This window comes from Lucilia sericata, unplaced genomic scaffold (assembly GCF_015586225.1).
Source record: "Lucilia sericata isolate MDLA Ls3-8-SP2 unplaced genomic scaffold, ASM1558622v1 Contig000161F_arrow, whole genome shotgun sequence".
Lineage (NCBI taxonomy): Eukaryota > Metazoa > Arthropoda > Insecta > Diptera > Calliphoridae > Lucilia > Lucilia sericata.
Window position 1 is genome coordinate 418789 of NW_023994191.1, and position 16798 is coordinate 435586.

Sequence of the window (16798 nt, forward strand, 5' to 3'; positions counted from 1 at the left end):
AACCAGTCGGGACAGTTGTTGGAAGTTCATGTACTAAATCCTATTAAATTTTCTTTAAAATTGCGACCTATAGTTTGCTTACAAGGTTTATAGGACGGACATATATAGCTTAATCGATTCTGGATTTCTTTCCATTAAAGTTAAAGGAAATTATTAAGATATCTGACACAGATTTTTGTACTCTTCACCTTCGTGAGAAGGATATATACAAGCTTGTCATTCCGTTTGTAATTTCTATTATATATATTTCGAGTCCTTATAGATAGCGGAGTCGATTAACCAATGTCCGTCTGTCAGTCTGTTTGTTGAAATCAATTTTCTGAAGACCCCAGATATCTTCGGGATTTAAATCTTCAATAATTCTGTCAGACATGCTTTCGAGAAGTTTCCTATTTAAAAACAGCAAAATCCGTCCATAAAAATCCGAGACAACCTCAACCTCGTTCTACAAAAGGTACTTTTTGAATTTTCTATAATATTGAACCTAAAGACATGATATTAAGCATGTGGTGAGATTAGGTGAGAATTTATAAAAAGGAACTTTTGGTACTTTTTCGTTCTTCAAAAGGTACTTTTTGAATTTTATATAATATTGAAACTAGAAACAATAAATTAAGCGTGTAGAGCCTGGAGTTAGTGGGAACATGTAAAATGGGACTTTTTTGTTCTACAAAAAGTACTTTTTGAATTTTCTATAATATTGAACCTAGAAATATGAAATTTAGCATGTGGGGCTCTGATTAAGTGAGGTCTTATAGAAAGGGATTTTTAGTACTTTTTTGTTTTTCAAAAGGTACTTTTTGAATTTTGTATAATATTGAACCTAGAAACATGAAATTTAGCATGTGGGGCTCTGATTAAGTGAGGTCTTATAAAAAGGGATTTTTGGTACTTATAGAAAGGGATTTTTAGTACTTTTTCGTTTTTCAAAAGATACTTTTTGAATATTCTATAATATTAAACCTACAGACACGAAATTAAGCATGCAGAGCCCGGAGTAAGTGTGAACATGTAAAAGTGGACTTTTTTGGGGCTTTTTCGTCGAACAAAAGGTATTTTTTGAATTTTCTATAATATTGAACCTAGAACGATTAAATTAAGCATATAGATCCCGGAGTAAAAGTGGGAACACATAAAAGCGGACTTTTTGGTACTTTTTCGTTCTACAAAAGGTACTTTTTGAATTTTCTATAATAAGGCTGTGTGCCAAACGGTAGCAAAGTTCTATGGTAAAATAAAATTTTCTTATGTTGGAACACATCATTGTACACATCAACACCGACAGAAAAACATCGACGGATAGCGCTGGCAATTGAATGGGAAAATAGCTTGGTCGCATATTTAACTTTTTGCTTGCTACACTGCTTGAGGTTTAGATACTCCAGAGTCACATCGTGAGTTATTGATAGTTCAGATTTTGAACAATTTAGAATTTGAACAATGGTCTCGGGAGTAACCAACGAATTGTTGAATAAAATACCTGTATCAAATAGTTATTTGCATCAGGTTGAAAAGAAAGAATCAGATGAGTTATTGAATAATGTACCTGTTTCAAGGAAATGATTTCTAATGAGTTTAATAAGATGTGGTGGATCAGCAATAACAAAAATAGGATTTTCAGGATTTGTTGGGTTTTCGAACCAATTTTTAGCTTAAAGTAGTAATTTAGAAATATGTAGAATATAGGACTCAAAATTAAAAAAAAACAAATCTCACATATGCTTATATTTAGTTCCTTTAAAAGAGCTTGATTGGTAGGCCCCATATCCGAAACAATAGCAACAACTTCAAAGCCCGCAGTATTTAATGTGCCAATTATTTTGAAAAGTAAATTTTTTTCCATTTTTGTGTCAAAATCAAAAAAAATTTCTTGTTTCCAAGACTTTATTAAACCTCTTACTGTTAAAACTTGAACGTAGTTTGCTGGACGTCGTATATAATCTTTATTTGGATCGTGTTTATAAGTATATTTAACTTTCATTTCATCGAAACAAATTACGCAGATTTTCTCGATAGGGGGAAGATCTTCCTCTTTCATTAGTTTTATAAAATTTTCTTGCAAACCTTCTCGAAATTGTAGCTTTCTGGCCCATCTATTTAAGGTACTTACCGAAGGTAGCGGAAATTGATCATTGTATAACTTGCGATAAGCCCTGGGTCCAGTGGAATGAAGGGAAATTGCGTAAGAAATATCTTCCCAGCTCCAATGTATGCGATTATTTTGATTTAAAAGTTTGCGTTTTTGACCATTAGTAAAAATAGAATCGATTGCCTGCATTGTGCTTTCATTTTCGCTAAGCTTTTCTCTCAATTTTTTATTTTCTTTGGATATAAATGCTATATGCTTCTTAAGGCGTAGGTTTTCTTCAAGAATACTAGACTTTATTAGTTCATCGCTAAAATCGTAAATATTATAGTATACAATTATAAATAAAAATATGTGTCTTGTTTATTACTCAGTTTGTACACTTGCATCCACATTAATTGAAATTTTTGTACTAACATTCGGACCGTCATTCATAATGACGGTATCTTTTGGATTACCATAAGAATTTTGAATTTGAGTAGGGCCTGAATTTAACATTTTAATGAAATTAAAAAAAATTTTTATATGGTATTATCCAGATTAGTTTGATATTTAAAAAAGTTATTTGCCTTCTTACTTATTCTTTTTAAAGATATTGGAACTTGAAGTGTGTTCGAGGAGAAAACAATATCAGTATTATAACAGTTTTCTACTGCTAAACCTTCAACCGATGTCAAGTTTTAAAAAATAAATGATTTATAACGTGTTCATTCAGAAATTTATCTAAGAAACTACTTACTTTTCTTCTGAGTATAATGTGGAACTTGAATGTGTTTTTCTAAAACGTTGGAATCAATATTAGCAGTTGCATTAACTTCAACACTATTAATATTATAGGGTAGGTAGGTAGGTAGGTTGATAGGAGGATGTATACTACATCAAATCCGAAGAAATACACCTAGGCCACTATCGGGCCTGTTGTGCGCTCCAATTCAAGAAAAAAAAAAAAAAAAAATTGTTCACTGAATGTATTATTTTTCCATGTTCAGAAACTCAGTTTCCTGGACGTAATTCCTAAGAATCTTCCAATCGGTGTTGGTTAAGAATGTTATTTCTGGAATAACATCACTTCCAAGATACTTGGATCTAACTTCGACGAATGCCTGACAATGGCAAAGAAAGTGCTCCAGAGTTTCACTGTCCTCTCCACATGCTCTACATTCGTCTGAATTCGCACGTCCAATTTTGTATAGATGTGCTCGTAATCCTGTGTGTCCACTGAGAATACGTACCATCATACTAACCTCAGACTTGCTCATTTTGAGAAGATTTCTCGTCTTGCTCTCATCAGGGTCACCCCATAGAATCTTTGTGGTTCTACCCACCGTTTCATTATTCCAAGAGGCCTTATGGGATTCTCTCATCCATATTTTTAATTCAGCTTTTGTTGCGTCGAATGGTTTTGCGTTTGTCAGGTTAACTACATCGAGCTCCCTTCCCTTTAAAGCTATTACATTCGCCCTTTCGTTGCCGGCTACTCCCGAGTGGCCTGGTACCCATATGATGTGAACCTTACCTCTGGGAGAGTATTCAGTTAAAGCTTTCTTACAATCCAATACGGTCTTAGATTTAATTCTATCACCTGATATCGCACAAATTGCCTTCTGGCTGTCGGTAAATATATTAAGCCCTGTGGGCGCCATATTTATTCTAATCCAATTTACACATTCCGTTATTGCTCGTACTTCTGCCTGGAAGCTTGTGTTATGATTAGGTAAACGGTGGTATATTTCTGTTTCTGGGTCTTCAATATAGAACCCCAGACCCACTTTGTCCCCTAATTTAGAGCCATCCGTGTAGCAACGGATTCCTACTGGTATTTGCTCTAATGTTCCGCTTGACCAAGACATTCTATCTGGGATTAGCGTTTCAAAGTTTCCGACATATTCAGTGTCTGGTATGCGATCAGGCACGTCCGATGAATGTGTATAATCTTCCAATGTGTCCAGTATACATTGATGACGTGTCCTATAACCGTTTTTGGCCAGTTCGCCTAAAGTAAAGAGCCGTTCGGCTGTAAGCGCCGCCTCATATCTTATATATGTTTCAATGGGTGGAATATCTAGCAACGTTTCCAGAGCCTTGGTTGAAGTAGTACACATGGCACCACTTATACCCAAGCAGCATGTACGCTGAACTCCCTGTAGTAGTTTGATATTACACTTTTTGTCCAAAGCAGTCCACCAGATTATTGAAGCATAAGCTAGAATTGGTCTAATTACACTTTTATAAAGCCAATTTGTCATAGTAGGACTAAGACCCCATTTCATGCCTATGGTTCTCCTACATATCGCCCAGCACCGATGTGCCTTGTTGATCCTATCCTCTATGTGGTGTCTCCATTTTAATTTCCGGTCAAGTATTACACCTAAGTACTTAACTTTGTCTGTCACCGGTATCTTCTTGCCCAAGAAGCAAGGTTCAGTATATGTAGAAATTTTTGTCTTTCTTGTGAAAAGACAGATTTCCGTCTTCGCCGGGTTAACATTGAGGCCTCTCGGTTGAGCCCAGCTCAAGGCCGTATTCAGAGCCTCCTCAGCTCTTCTACACAAGTAATTTGGATCCTTTCCCTTTAAAAGTATTACGACATCGTCTGCATAGCAGACAGGTCTAAGTCCTTTCTCGGTTAGGGTCCTTAGGAGGCTATTAATCGTGGTGACCCAGAGTAAAGGTGACAAAATGCCACCCTGTGGTATACCGCGAAATACCTTTTTCCTGATAGTTATATCGTACATCTCGCAGCTTATCCATCTGTTCCTTAGCATGTAGTTGATCCAGTTACGGAGCACCCGGTCAACATAAAACTGGTCTAGGGATTGGATAAGGGTATCAGTGTGCACGTTATTGAAAGCGCCTTCGATGTCAATGCATACTGCCAGTGTATACAGTTTGCTATCGAAAGATTCACTTATGTAGTGGACAACTTCATTTAAAGCGGTCTCCACCGATCGTCCCTTTACATAAGCATGCTGCTTATATTTAAGGTCATTGTATGGTATGCTGCTTTTAACCATGCTATCGACTATCCGTTCCAAGGTTTTAAGTAGGAAGGACGTAAGACTTATCGGTCGATAGGACTTAGGTGTCGCATAGCTAGGTTTCCCTGGTTTGGGTATAAATATTACCCTTGCATCCTGCCATTTAACTGGGGTATATGCCAATTTTAAGCATGCAGTGAATATCTGTGACAGATGTACGGAAACCAGTCCCGCCTCCATCTGCAAAAGTGCCGGGAAAATTCCATCCGGCCCTGCAGCTTTATAGGGAGCAAAGCTCTTGATTGCCCCTTTAACCATGTCAGTTGTAATAACTATTTCCGTGTTACCCTCCCCTTCCTCCAATATCGGTTCATCTATGTTATTCGATATACCGGGTGGGAAATGAGAATCCATTAGGAGTTTCATTGTCTCCTCCATATCCTCAAGCCTCCTGCCCGTGTCATCGATCATAGATTCCGGTTGGACATGAGTTTTGGATAGGAATTTTTTTATCTTCGATACCTCATTTACGCTATCTACCTGTTCACAGAAAAGTTTCCAGGAGTCTCGTTTGGCTCTTCGAACGATTTTCTTATATTCACCAAGTTTATTACGATACTCATCCCAGTATACTGCGGTCTTTTTACGCCGTGCCCGGTTAAATAGTTTGCGAAGAGTCTTCCCAAGGTTCCGGATCTCCCCAGTTACCCAGGGTTTTTCCTGGGCAGATCTCCGCTCTCGCAGAGGGCAGCTGTCCTCGAACGATTCAACCAGGGCACTTGTGAACGTTTCCACTTTGGCATCTATATCCTCTTTATTTCGACATTGAAAAGTGTCCTGACCTAAACGGTTCTTTAGTAAGGCCCCGAACATTGTCCAATTAGTTTTAGACTTATTCCGAAACTTTATCGGCTTTGGTGGTGGCCTTAGTATTTTGAATCTTATGTACCGATGATCAGAAAAGGAGTGCTCGTCCGAAACTCTCCAATCCTGAATTTCGTTTATAAGCTCTTCTGAACATATAGTTATATCTAATACTTCTTCTCTGATTCTATTGACGAAGGTAGCTTTATTACCTAAGTTCAATGTTATCAAGTCTTTAGTATTAAAGAAATCCATGAGGGCTTGTCCCCTGCGATTGGTGTTTGTACTACCCCAAGCTACATGATGCGAGTTGGCATCACAACCTATTACAATTTTCTTATTTTTCCTTTGTGCCTCTTCAACCAGTTTCATCAGATCCGACGTTGGTGGTAGGGTCGGAGAATCGAAAGGCAGGTAAATAGATGCAAGGTATATGTTGCCTCGACCTTGCTTCAGCACCGTTGCATCCGATGTTGATAATCCTGTTGAGAGGAGAAAACATAAGTTCTTGTGACATAAGATACATGTTCTCGGGCGAGATCCTGTATCAGCGTAGAAAAGTTGGAAATTTACGTGATTTAATCCAGAAACCTTGTTGCGAATCGTCCAAGGTTCCTGGATTAAAGCTATATGTATTTTACCTGTGTTGATTTTAGCCATCAGAGCGTTGGTAGCTGTCTCGCTCCGATGGAGGTTTATTTGGATAACCTCAATCATGGTCATCCATTAAACTGTCTTCCAGCGAGTTGGTGGTCACCTCCTCGCTCTTTGGATTTGACTCCTCCGGATAGCCTGAAGTGGCTATTAATGCAGTGAGTACTGTTGATGGCACTGCGGTGTCCTTATCAGGCATAGGAATAGCAGTATTTTTAATAGACACATTCCCAATTCTGGAGAGCATTGCTGTTCTGTCTTCTGGCGGGTGAGTGATTTCCTCCTCGCTTTTAGGATTTGACTCCTCAACATTGCTAGTACTTGCTAATGATGCTTTGGGTACTGTCTTAGGTGTTTTAGTGTCCTTGTCGGGGCCGGTTTTGACAGCCCTTTCAATCGGCGCCTTCCCAATTTTGGAAAGGGCAACTACACTTTCTTCTGGCGAGTTAATGGTAAATTCCTCGATTTTAGGATTTGACTCCTCAACGTTATCAGTAGTGGATACTGTGGTCTTAGGTTTTTTAGTGTCCTTTTCGAGGCTTGTTGTAACAGCCCTTCCAATCGGCACCTTCCCAATTTTGAATATGACAGATTTAGAGGCGAAGTAAGCCCTACCTTTATTCTTGGCAAGACTAGCCATGGATTTCTGGTCGATACCTATTACAAATAAAGTTCCCTCAGGTTCTTCTTTCCTGTAAAAGACATCCCATTTTTCCACGGCCAGCTCAGCATTTTGACCTCCAAGAATTTCCAGTATACGTTCATTAGCCAGTTTACTGCCCCATCCTTTTATGTAGACAGTGGACTTTAGGAGCACCGGAAGCTCGCTCTTCTTTGCCAGTCCCAGCCTAGCGCCGTCCCAGGGAGGAGGGATACTTTCCACCAAGTTCTTTAGGGTGCTAACACATTGGTGAGATGCCAACCTCATCAACATCACGCCCATGCTGAACTCGCAGCTCTCGCTCTCTATTGGTTGTTTGCCCTTTGAAGCTATTGCATGGTCCACTATCTTATTGTTGACCAGGTCTTCTATTTTACTCTGTTGGTCTATTGGAATTTTGCCTGTCGGATTACCGGCATCGTAAACTGCATAGCAGAGATCGTCCCGGTGCCTACTTCTGGCAACTTTGGCGTAAGATGGCGGCTCTTTACCTTTTCCTCCGTCTAGCTTCTCCTTCCTCGTTTTTCGGGGCTTCTTTTGAGATTCCCTTACCTTCGAGGTTGATTTCGCCGACGTGTTCGTCTTCGGAATATCTGGCTTGGCGTTGTCACCCTTACTCGCAGGATTCTCACTTGAGATTCCTTTGAGTGAAGTATGGCTTGGCTTCGACTGTGTATTAGAAGACGGGGAGCTCTTTTTCTTCTTAGGCTTATTCTCAGTTGTCAACTCCTCGGGTGACCTGATCCTTTTTGCCTCAGATCTTGTGAGAGAGTCCGATTCCTTTGGAGTGTCGTGGGATTGACTAACTATGATTTCCTGAAGCATCTTTTTCAACTTCCTCCTCTGTGCTCCAGAAAGTCTTTTCTTAGTAATAGGTAGTTTAGCTATGCTATCACTCACCTCTTTCACCATTTGCTCTACTTCATCCTTTTTGGGATTTGCTATAATGGTATTATTATTATTATCATCTGAGGATTCAGAGTCGGAACCCTCACCTATATTTAAAGGCTGAGGTAGCTTAGAGCTCTCTCCGAGTACATCCTTCTCTTTCACCCCTATATTTTTGCCAGCGGCATGCTGTACACTTGACGCATTGTCCGCCACGGAGGCCAAGGTACCCACCTCCGTAGTAGTATTCTGCTCACGATTGCAGGATGACGACGACACGTGACTCGCGAGTAGATCAACACTTGCCGCCGGTACTGGGGTATTTAGGCCCTGCACCGTAACTTTTATCTTTTTATTTTTATTTTCCATATTTGTTTTTTTTTTTTTTTTTCCAGTTTTTTGGTCCGCGGGGAATATAATATTCCCAGGTGGTGGACAATCTGCCCTCCCTCAGCTTAAGTGAAATTAAAGCTGGGAGAGGACAGATGGTCCATCACCACCCCCTATCCGCCACCCGGGGACGCGCTCGGTAGGAAAAATCTGGAAAACTCCCCCGAGATTAATATTATAACTATTGGTTGAAATTTCGTCTTAAAGTATAAAAATGAAAAATACTTGAAGATCAAATTAAAATTGTAAAAAACAAGATTAAACAATTGTATCTATCAATCATTAACTACATATACGAAATACATTACATATATCTATGTACATAGTATTAAATTCGGCGAATTTACAGAAGACTATTAATTTAAAAAACAATTTACCACATAATCTATTTGCATAAGAAAAAAAATCATTTACTCCTTTTACTGGTTCAAGAGAAGGTGTAGCATTTGGCATTAGACGTGCACGTTTTGTGGCTTGATGCAGTTCAATATAATCGGAGTCATTGAAATGATGCATGCAAATCCGGGAGTGTTTCTTCAGCTCAACACCGCAAGCTTCACTCCATTCTCTAATTTTATTTTCGGGACATTTTATAAATCTTACGAGATTCTGTTCAAATGAACATTTACACAAACAACATTTAACACGCATGTTTCTTATATTTTTTTAAATTAAATTTAAATTATTTCTCAATTTAGTTTTAATGTTTGATGTTTTATTTCAATTGTACTTTTATTTTTTGTTTTACTATGAGTCTGACAATTCAAGGCATGTATAATTGAGAACTTATTTTGTAGTGATTCTACCTTTTATTGTTTTATTATGTGTAGCTCTATGAGCTAGTAAAATTATATTCACCTCATATCTATCAAAAATTTACATTTTCAAGTAAATTGTTACCGATTGTAAGATTGAATCTTGAAACATGAAATTTAGCATGTAGGGCTCTGATTAAGTGAGGTCTTATAAAAAGGGATTTTTTGGTACTGACATTATGTTTTTATAAAAAATTTTACGGTTGCCATTTTATCTGTTTACGAATTCTTACTCAGAATAGAAAATTGTTTCCGACTATTAAATAAAAATATTCAAATATCAACTGGAATATTGATTTATTCCAATTTACCAATTGTATTTAGACTTTAGACTTAAACTTAATTAACAACTTACTTTTCACCTTCATACCTTCTGCATTACCTAGAAGGAGTCTAGTAATGACTTACTTAAAAAAACGATATCTTTTGTTTGCCTCAGTAGGAGTCGTTGATTTAGTCTCTCTCGGTATTTCTATGTCTTAATCGAATAAATGAAATAAACAAGATCAAGACATCCACGGATTCGTTATTTAAGTGTTTTCTTTTACTAAATTTTCGTTTAAATTTAAGTGAAGTTTGAAAACAAATAAGTCCAACAAGAAATTTAATTGTGAAAAATTAATAAAAAATTCAATAAAGAAAATAAATTTGTTTTGTGAATGTTGTAAAATTCCAATTGATCCACATAAGCTTTCCAAGAACAGACTGACCTAACTTTAAAAATATTAAATATAAACTCGATCTTCTATATGTATACAGATTTAAGAAACAATCTGTTAATTTATTTGTGATATTATTCTTAGAAATAAAATATTAAAATTTACTATATGTGTACACGATAGACCTTATTCAAAAATTTGTATAAACCTTTGATAGAAGATTAAGAACCGATATATATAAGTATTTCCCCAATATGACCTTAGGCCAGGTTTTAGTCTGTGGTGAGATCATCCGTCAGATCTTCATCTGTGGTGCGATCATCCGTCAGATCTTCATCTGTGGTGATGATTTTATATGGTGTTGCTCCACTATAGTTCGGTTGGTTAACACTATCTTTTACTTTATCAACAATAATATTTTCAATATCCTTAAAATTGTTTTTAACTGCCAAATGCAATATTGAATCACCCGAACCCAAGACTTCTTTTTCTAAAATATTAATTTTGAATTTTAAACAAAATGTCAACATTACTTTCACCAACGTCGGACAATTTTTTAAAACAGCTAAATGTAAAATTGTATAACCATCATGATTGTAAACTTCAAACATTTTTCTTAAATTTCCTATAAGTTCATTTTTGTCCACTGCGTCACTTTCAGGGAGATTTATTACTGATGTTAATATTCGTTCGAATTCATCAATACATTCCTTATGTTCTCTTTGTATAGCAACGTGTAGTGGTGTTCTTCCATAAAAATCCTGTTTAAAAACTGGACATTTTAAAGCAATTAATTGTTTTATATGTTGTGGTTCATTAAATTGACACGCCAAGTGGAGTAGATTTTCCCTATATTCATTTAGTGCTGTGGACATTTCTTCACTGAATTCGGCATTTCTTAAATATTGTCTAAATAGTAAAAGATCCTTAGCGTATAATTTGGTGAAGTTGATACAAAATACTGTAAAGATATTTATTTATATTAATATACACATTTGAAAATCATCTGTAATAATTTGGCCTGAATATTTAATCAGAACTTATTTAAATTATTTTCGAATAATTTTTATAAATTTTTCGCTAAAAAGACATTTCAGATTTTCAGATTTACCTTCAAAAATTTATTTGATAAAATAAAACTGAAGTATCATCAATGAATATTATAATAAATATTCATTTATACTTACATTTTCTTACAGTTTTACTTAAACACTTGATTTGTTTATTCTTTAATATTTTTTGTCGCCCTCTACTACATAAAAAGTCTGTACTTTTTTTCATATTCGTTATCGTTATATGTATTATTGTTAAGTTATAGTGAATTACTGAGTGCAACGAATATAAAACATCTTATATATACGTATACTTATAAAATTGTAGGGAAATTCCCTAATATTTTGTATGATAATTTTTTATAACACAGCTCTTGTGTTATTTTTAGTAACAGTGTTGCCATAGCTTTATCTTTTAAAACACCGAGTGAAAACAATGTTAGTAGTAAACAAGTAAGAGTGCTATGGGCTGTGCCGAATCTTTTATACCCACCATCAAATCACTGCCATATAAATAAACTTTGATATTTTGAACATCAGGGTAACATTTGAAAGAGGGGTTAAACTATTGAGAGTGCTCTTTCGAATTAAAAATATTAATTTATATAGGAGGTAGGGTTATTTATACATATATGGACCAATTCTCGTAAAAGTCGGTAGGAAGATTTCAATTCCTTATTTATTTAAAATTGCATAAATCTACTTGTATTTTTAAGCCAGTAATGAGCATTAATGTCATTTTTTTAAAGGGACCTTATACGGGGTTAAGGTTAATTATGGACCGATCGTCATAAAGTATGGTAGAGAGATTTTAGCTCAAAATTAGTTTATATTGAATTACATTGCGGTATTCGTATTTTTCGCGTTGTAGTCATTTGCTGAGGGGGATTTATATGGGGTGGGATTATTATGGACTGATCCTCATAAAAATTGGTAGAGAGATTTCGGTTCCTATGAAACTTATAAGTGTCGAATTTCATCGCCATATTCAGATTTTTAAGCCAGTAATAAGCGTTAAAGTAATTTTCTGATGGGGACCTTAAATGGGAGGTAGGGTCAATTATGGACCGATCCCCAACAAATTTTGTAGAGATGTTAGCTCATACAAAACTAGTTTATATCGAATATCATAGATCTAGTATTTTTAAGCCAGTACTGAGTTTTAAAGTCATTTTTTGAAAGGGCCTTATATAAGGGTAGAGTAAATTATAGACCGATACTCGTAAAATTTTGTAGAACGATCTTGGTTCATACAAGTCATCTTTATGTCAAATTTCATCGCTATACTCCTATTTTTACGCCAATAATGAGCGTTAAAGTCATTTTCTGAAGGGGACCTTATATGGGGGGTAGGGTCAATTATGGAGCGATCCACATAAAAATTGGCAGAGAGATTTTGGCTCGTATAAATCTTACTTCTATGAAATTTAATCGCTGTACTCGTATTTTTAAGCCAGTAATGAGCGTTAAAGTAGTTTTATGGAGGGGACCTTATATGGGGGGAACGTTCAATTTTGGACCGATCCACTTAAAATAAACTCATGTCAAATTTCTTCGCTATACTCGTATTTTTACACCAATAATGAGCGTTAAAGTAATTTTCTGAAGGGGACCTTATATGGGGGGTAGGGTCAATTTTGGACCGATCCACATAAAAATTGGCAGAGAAATTTTGGCTCGTATAAAACTTACTTCTATGAAATTTCATCGCTGTACCAGTAATGAGCGTTAAAATAATTTTATGGAGGGGACCTTATATTGGGGGGTAGGGTCAATTTTGGACCGATCCACTTAAAACTTGGTGGAAAGATTTTGGCTCCTAAGATACTTACTTATGCCAATTCAGAATTCTATTTCGGAAGTCAAAAGACTGACTTATGCGAAATTTTGTAGCATTTGCTTCATAAACAATGAATTTGTGAATGTTTGAAGCTTTTTACACAACATTCCGGGGGTACAGTTGTTTGGGGGCTATGTGAAGTCGTTGACCGATTTTGCCCATTTTCAATACCAAACATTTCTGATCAATAAGAAATATTTTGGGAAAATTTCGTCTCAATATCTCTTTTTTTGTGGACGCTATCGTGGCAACAACAGACAGACGGACGGACATAGCTAGATCGTCTTAGAATCTTACGAGGTCCCAGAATATATATACTTTATGGGGTCTGTGAATAATATTTCGATGTGTTACACACGGAATGACAAAATCAATATACCCCACATCTTTTTTGATGGTGGGTATAAAAATAATCCATTCTAAAACGAAAATCATATGGAGCGAAAATTATCGTAAGAAATTTTTACGAAGTTTCTCATATTTTGGGGGTAAGTCCGTCTGCTTAAGTGTTGAAATCACGATAAAGTCAGAACGTAGAGAGATGGATAACTGAAATTTTCAGAAATATTCTCTTATTATAAGGTTAGTTTGAAGATGGACAATATCGGTAAACGATTTCAAGATAATTGCATTATTATGTAGTAAATGTTATGTGAAATGATGGACTCCAAGGAAGTCCAAGAGAAATAGGAGATCATGCATTACAATGTTTACCTGGACGGATGGAAAGGTTTATGTACCAAAGAGGTGCAACTGCACTTGGAGACCATTGAAGTTTCATTGTGATTTTCTTCAGAGAAAGTAAAGTGAATTATCTTGGTTCCTGAAACTAAATGTATCATATCTTTCAGAGTTACGAACATTGCTAAATCGACTCGAATAATTATTAGAATTGACACGTCAATCTTTAGAAATATTTCAAATTATTAATAAAATTAATCAGCTACATATTAATACATACGTACATTTTATATTATAAATAAAGCAACCATTACTAGACGGCGGCGAGTAAATCCCCTGTTATTAACAAAGTAGGATATTTCACAATTATTTCAAATAAATGCCCGTCTACACCAGGAAACTTTTGAATTTGCGTAAGAAATGACATTCATCTCTCTCGCGGTCTTTAATTGAAACATAGTATACAAGGATTGAACCCTGCAAGATCCCCCATTTTGTATAAGTTGTAGAAAATGCCTCTTATCATCTATTACTCTTAAACCAAATGAGAGAGTACACTGTACTTTATTTATATTGGGGTTTTACGCTCCCTATTGCTAAATCGCCAATTTATTACACTAATATTAACATGAATTTCAAAGTTGTTCTTGCAAAATTTCAGGATTCTGTCTCTAACAGATTCTCAGATTCACATAGATGTGAAGTACAAAGATATACGATTCTTTGTACTTAATTCATATGGGGGTGGTCTTTTACCCCATTGCTAATCCGCCAATTTATTGCACTAATATTCACATGGATGTCAAAGTTGTTCATGCTAAATTTGAGGATTCTAGCTCAAACAGTTTTTCCAAGATATACGTATTTTTGTTCTTAATTCATATGGGGGTGTCATGCCCACTACTGCTGCTCTGCCAATTTATTATATTCACATGGATTGTTCTTGCAAAATTTGAGGATTCTAGCTCTAACATTTTCTCAGATATACGAATTTTTGTGCTTTATTCATATGAGGCCATCTGACCCACTATCGCTAGTTCGCCCTTTTTTGTCAAAAATATTCATATTTTACTAAAGGGGCTCTCACAAAATTTGAGGATTTAACTTATATATTTTCTCAGAAATACTAATTCAATATTTTCTGTATATAGGAAGTGCCACGCCCACTATATCCAGTCTGTCCATTTTGCTCACAATTGTTCATATGTGTCACGCCACTATTTTTTTCTTTTGTCAAAAATATTCATATTATTACTAAAGGGACTCTCACAAAATTTGAGGACTTTAACTTATATATTTTCTCAGAAATAATAATTCAATATTTTCTATATATAGGAAGTGCCACGCCCACTATATTCAGTCTGCCAATTTTGCTCACAATTTTGTTGTGCATACAAAATTCGTTCTCATAGTTCCTTTCAAGAAAAATATGAAAATCCGTACATCCATTTAGGAGTCTATAGACTTATATAAGTCGTTGGTTCAATTTTGTAACGATCATAATCCAATTTGGTAGTGAGATTTTTTTTGTACCTACAATAATTTTTTATGTTGAATTTCGTCGCTGTACTGATATTATGAAGACAGTTACGAGCGTTAAAGTCATTTTCTGAAGGTGACCTTATAAGAGGCGTAGGTTCTATAATGGAGCGATTCTCATAATATTTGACATAGAGATTTAAGTTCATTTAAAACTAGATTAAATTGTTGAGTTTTGTTTCTATATTGTAGTTTTGTAGTAAATTATTACCTTTGAAGTCATTTTCTAAAGGGGACTTTATATGGGGGATAGGGCATCGGCATACTTACTATATGACGATGCTTAGAAACTTTGACAAAAACATTTCGGCTCTAATAAAACTTGTTTATGTAAAATTTCATCGTTATATACATATGGTTTTTTAAGTCAGTTAAAAGCTATATAGTTATTTTCGAAGAGCCTAATTGGGGGGGCTAGGTGAAATCGTTGACCGATATTTTCCATTTTTTATACCAAACAAACTGGATCAACTAAAATAGTTTGGCAAAATATTTAAGCTCTCTATCTTGTTTCGTTTCAACTCTATTGTGTTTTCAACATACAGATGGACATGGGTCTATGACCAATATTTACAAACGGAATTACCCCCCATCTGTTTTATGATGGGTATAATAAAATATTTGTATGAGGTATTTCGTGTCAAGTGACGCTTTAAAAATCCAAGTCTTCCGATTTGGAAGAATAAAACCCTGTATGAACAAAATGTCTAACTTTGACACCCTCTAAGTCCGGCAGTTCTTGGCCAATATAGCTGAAAATTTGTGTCTGACCTACTATACAATAGTACTAACCTTAGTGTTTTGAGTTGAGTCACTTGACATGAAATTCCCCGTATATTTATACACATATGTAGTTGGTTTATTACTAGAGATCAAACAAATTTTTTTTATTTTTACACTTTAAAAAGAGTATGAAAGCAAACAGCATTCAGTTCAATTGTTATTATAATAACCAAAGTGGCAACACTTTTTATATACAATATGAAGAGCGTATGAGAAAAATTAAAAAAAAAAAACAGTATTTGCCCAGCAGTTCGACGGGACAGTCTGGAACTAACCACTTGACATACCACTTGTGGTGGCCCCTAGCCACCCGACTACCCAAGTGACCAACCATTTTAACATGAGCTTGTCCTACGAGGAAGTCAATCGTCACTCTACAGTCTACAACGAGACTGTCAAGAGGTAGTCAAAAGTAATCAATGGATGGTAATCTCCAAATGGGTTCTTGGGAGTCAGTCACATTACTAGCTCTTTTACTAGTTACTTTACTAACTATTGATGTGTCCTAGGGGAAAGTCAAGTGACCTCAAGTAACTTGTCCAATGGACAGGTATTGCAGTAGGGTTAAATAACCGGTCCATCGAAGTATAACTCTAAAAACTTATGAAAAATAAAAAAAATGCTTTTAAAAAAATACTTTTATTTCTAGATTAAATAGATATTAAAACAAATATTTTTAATATTGCAGCTCATTTGTATCTTCAGTAAAATCGGACTTTTAAACATTGGAATTCATTAATACACACAAATGACTCTGAAAGAATATAATTTGTTATATTAAGGAAAGATTATTTTTTCCGTAATCTCTGCTAAAATTTTTAACTGATCTTAAATGAATTCAGTCTTCCAAATTGTAAATATTTCTTATTTAAATTTGACTATTTTTTAATTAAATTAAAAAAACATTT

At 35.4% G+C, this 16798-nt stretch overlaps 2 protein-coding genes across 7 annotated transcripts in view; one reads left to right on the top strand and one right to left on the bottom strand.

Annotated features, from left to right (window-relative positions):
* Nucleotides 1-16798, top strand: part of LOC119601420 (MATH and LRR domain-containing protein PFE0570w) — a 51572-nt gene that overhangs the window by 14352 nt on the left and 20422 nt on the right. The gene's annotated exons all lie outside the window — the stretch shown is intronic.
* Nucleotides 10080-11316, bottom strand: LOC119601422 (nuclear factor NF-kappa-B p110 subunit-like). Its single transcript, XM_037952355.1, has 2 exons — nucleotides 11183-11316; nucleotides 10080-10956 (listed from the first exon to the last, which is right to left on the bottom strand). The coding sequence occupies exons 1-2, from the start codon at nucleotides 11274-11276 to the stop codon at nucleotides 10268-10270; spliced, it is 783 nt and encodes a 260-aa protein (XP_037808283.1). The 5' UTR covers nucleotides 11277-11316; the 3' UTR covers nucleotides 10080-10267.

What these genes read in the sequence shown, in the direction of transcription:
- LOC119601422 (XM_037952355.1), bottom strand. Translation starts at nt 11,276, where the DNA reads ATGAAAAAAAGTACAGACTTTTTATGTAGTAGAGGGCGACAAAAAATA. An exon ending in AAGTAAAACTGTAAGAAAAT is followed by an intron (nt 10,957 to 11,182) that starts GTAAGTATAAAT and finishes ATATCTTTACAG; the next exon opens with TATTTTGTATCAACTTCACC.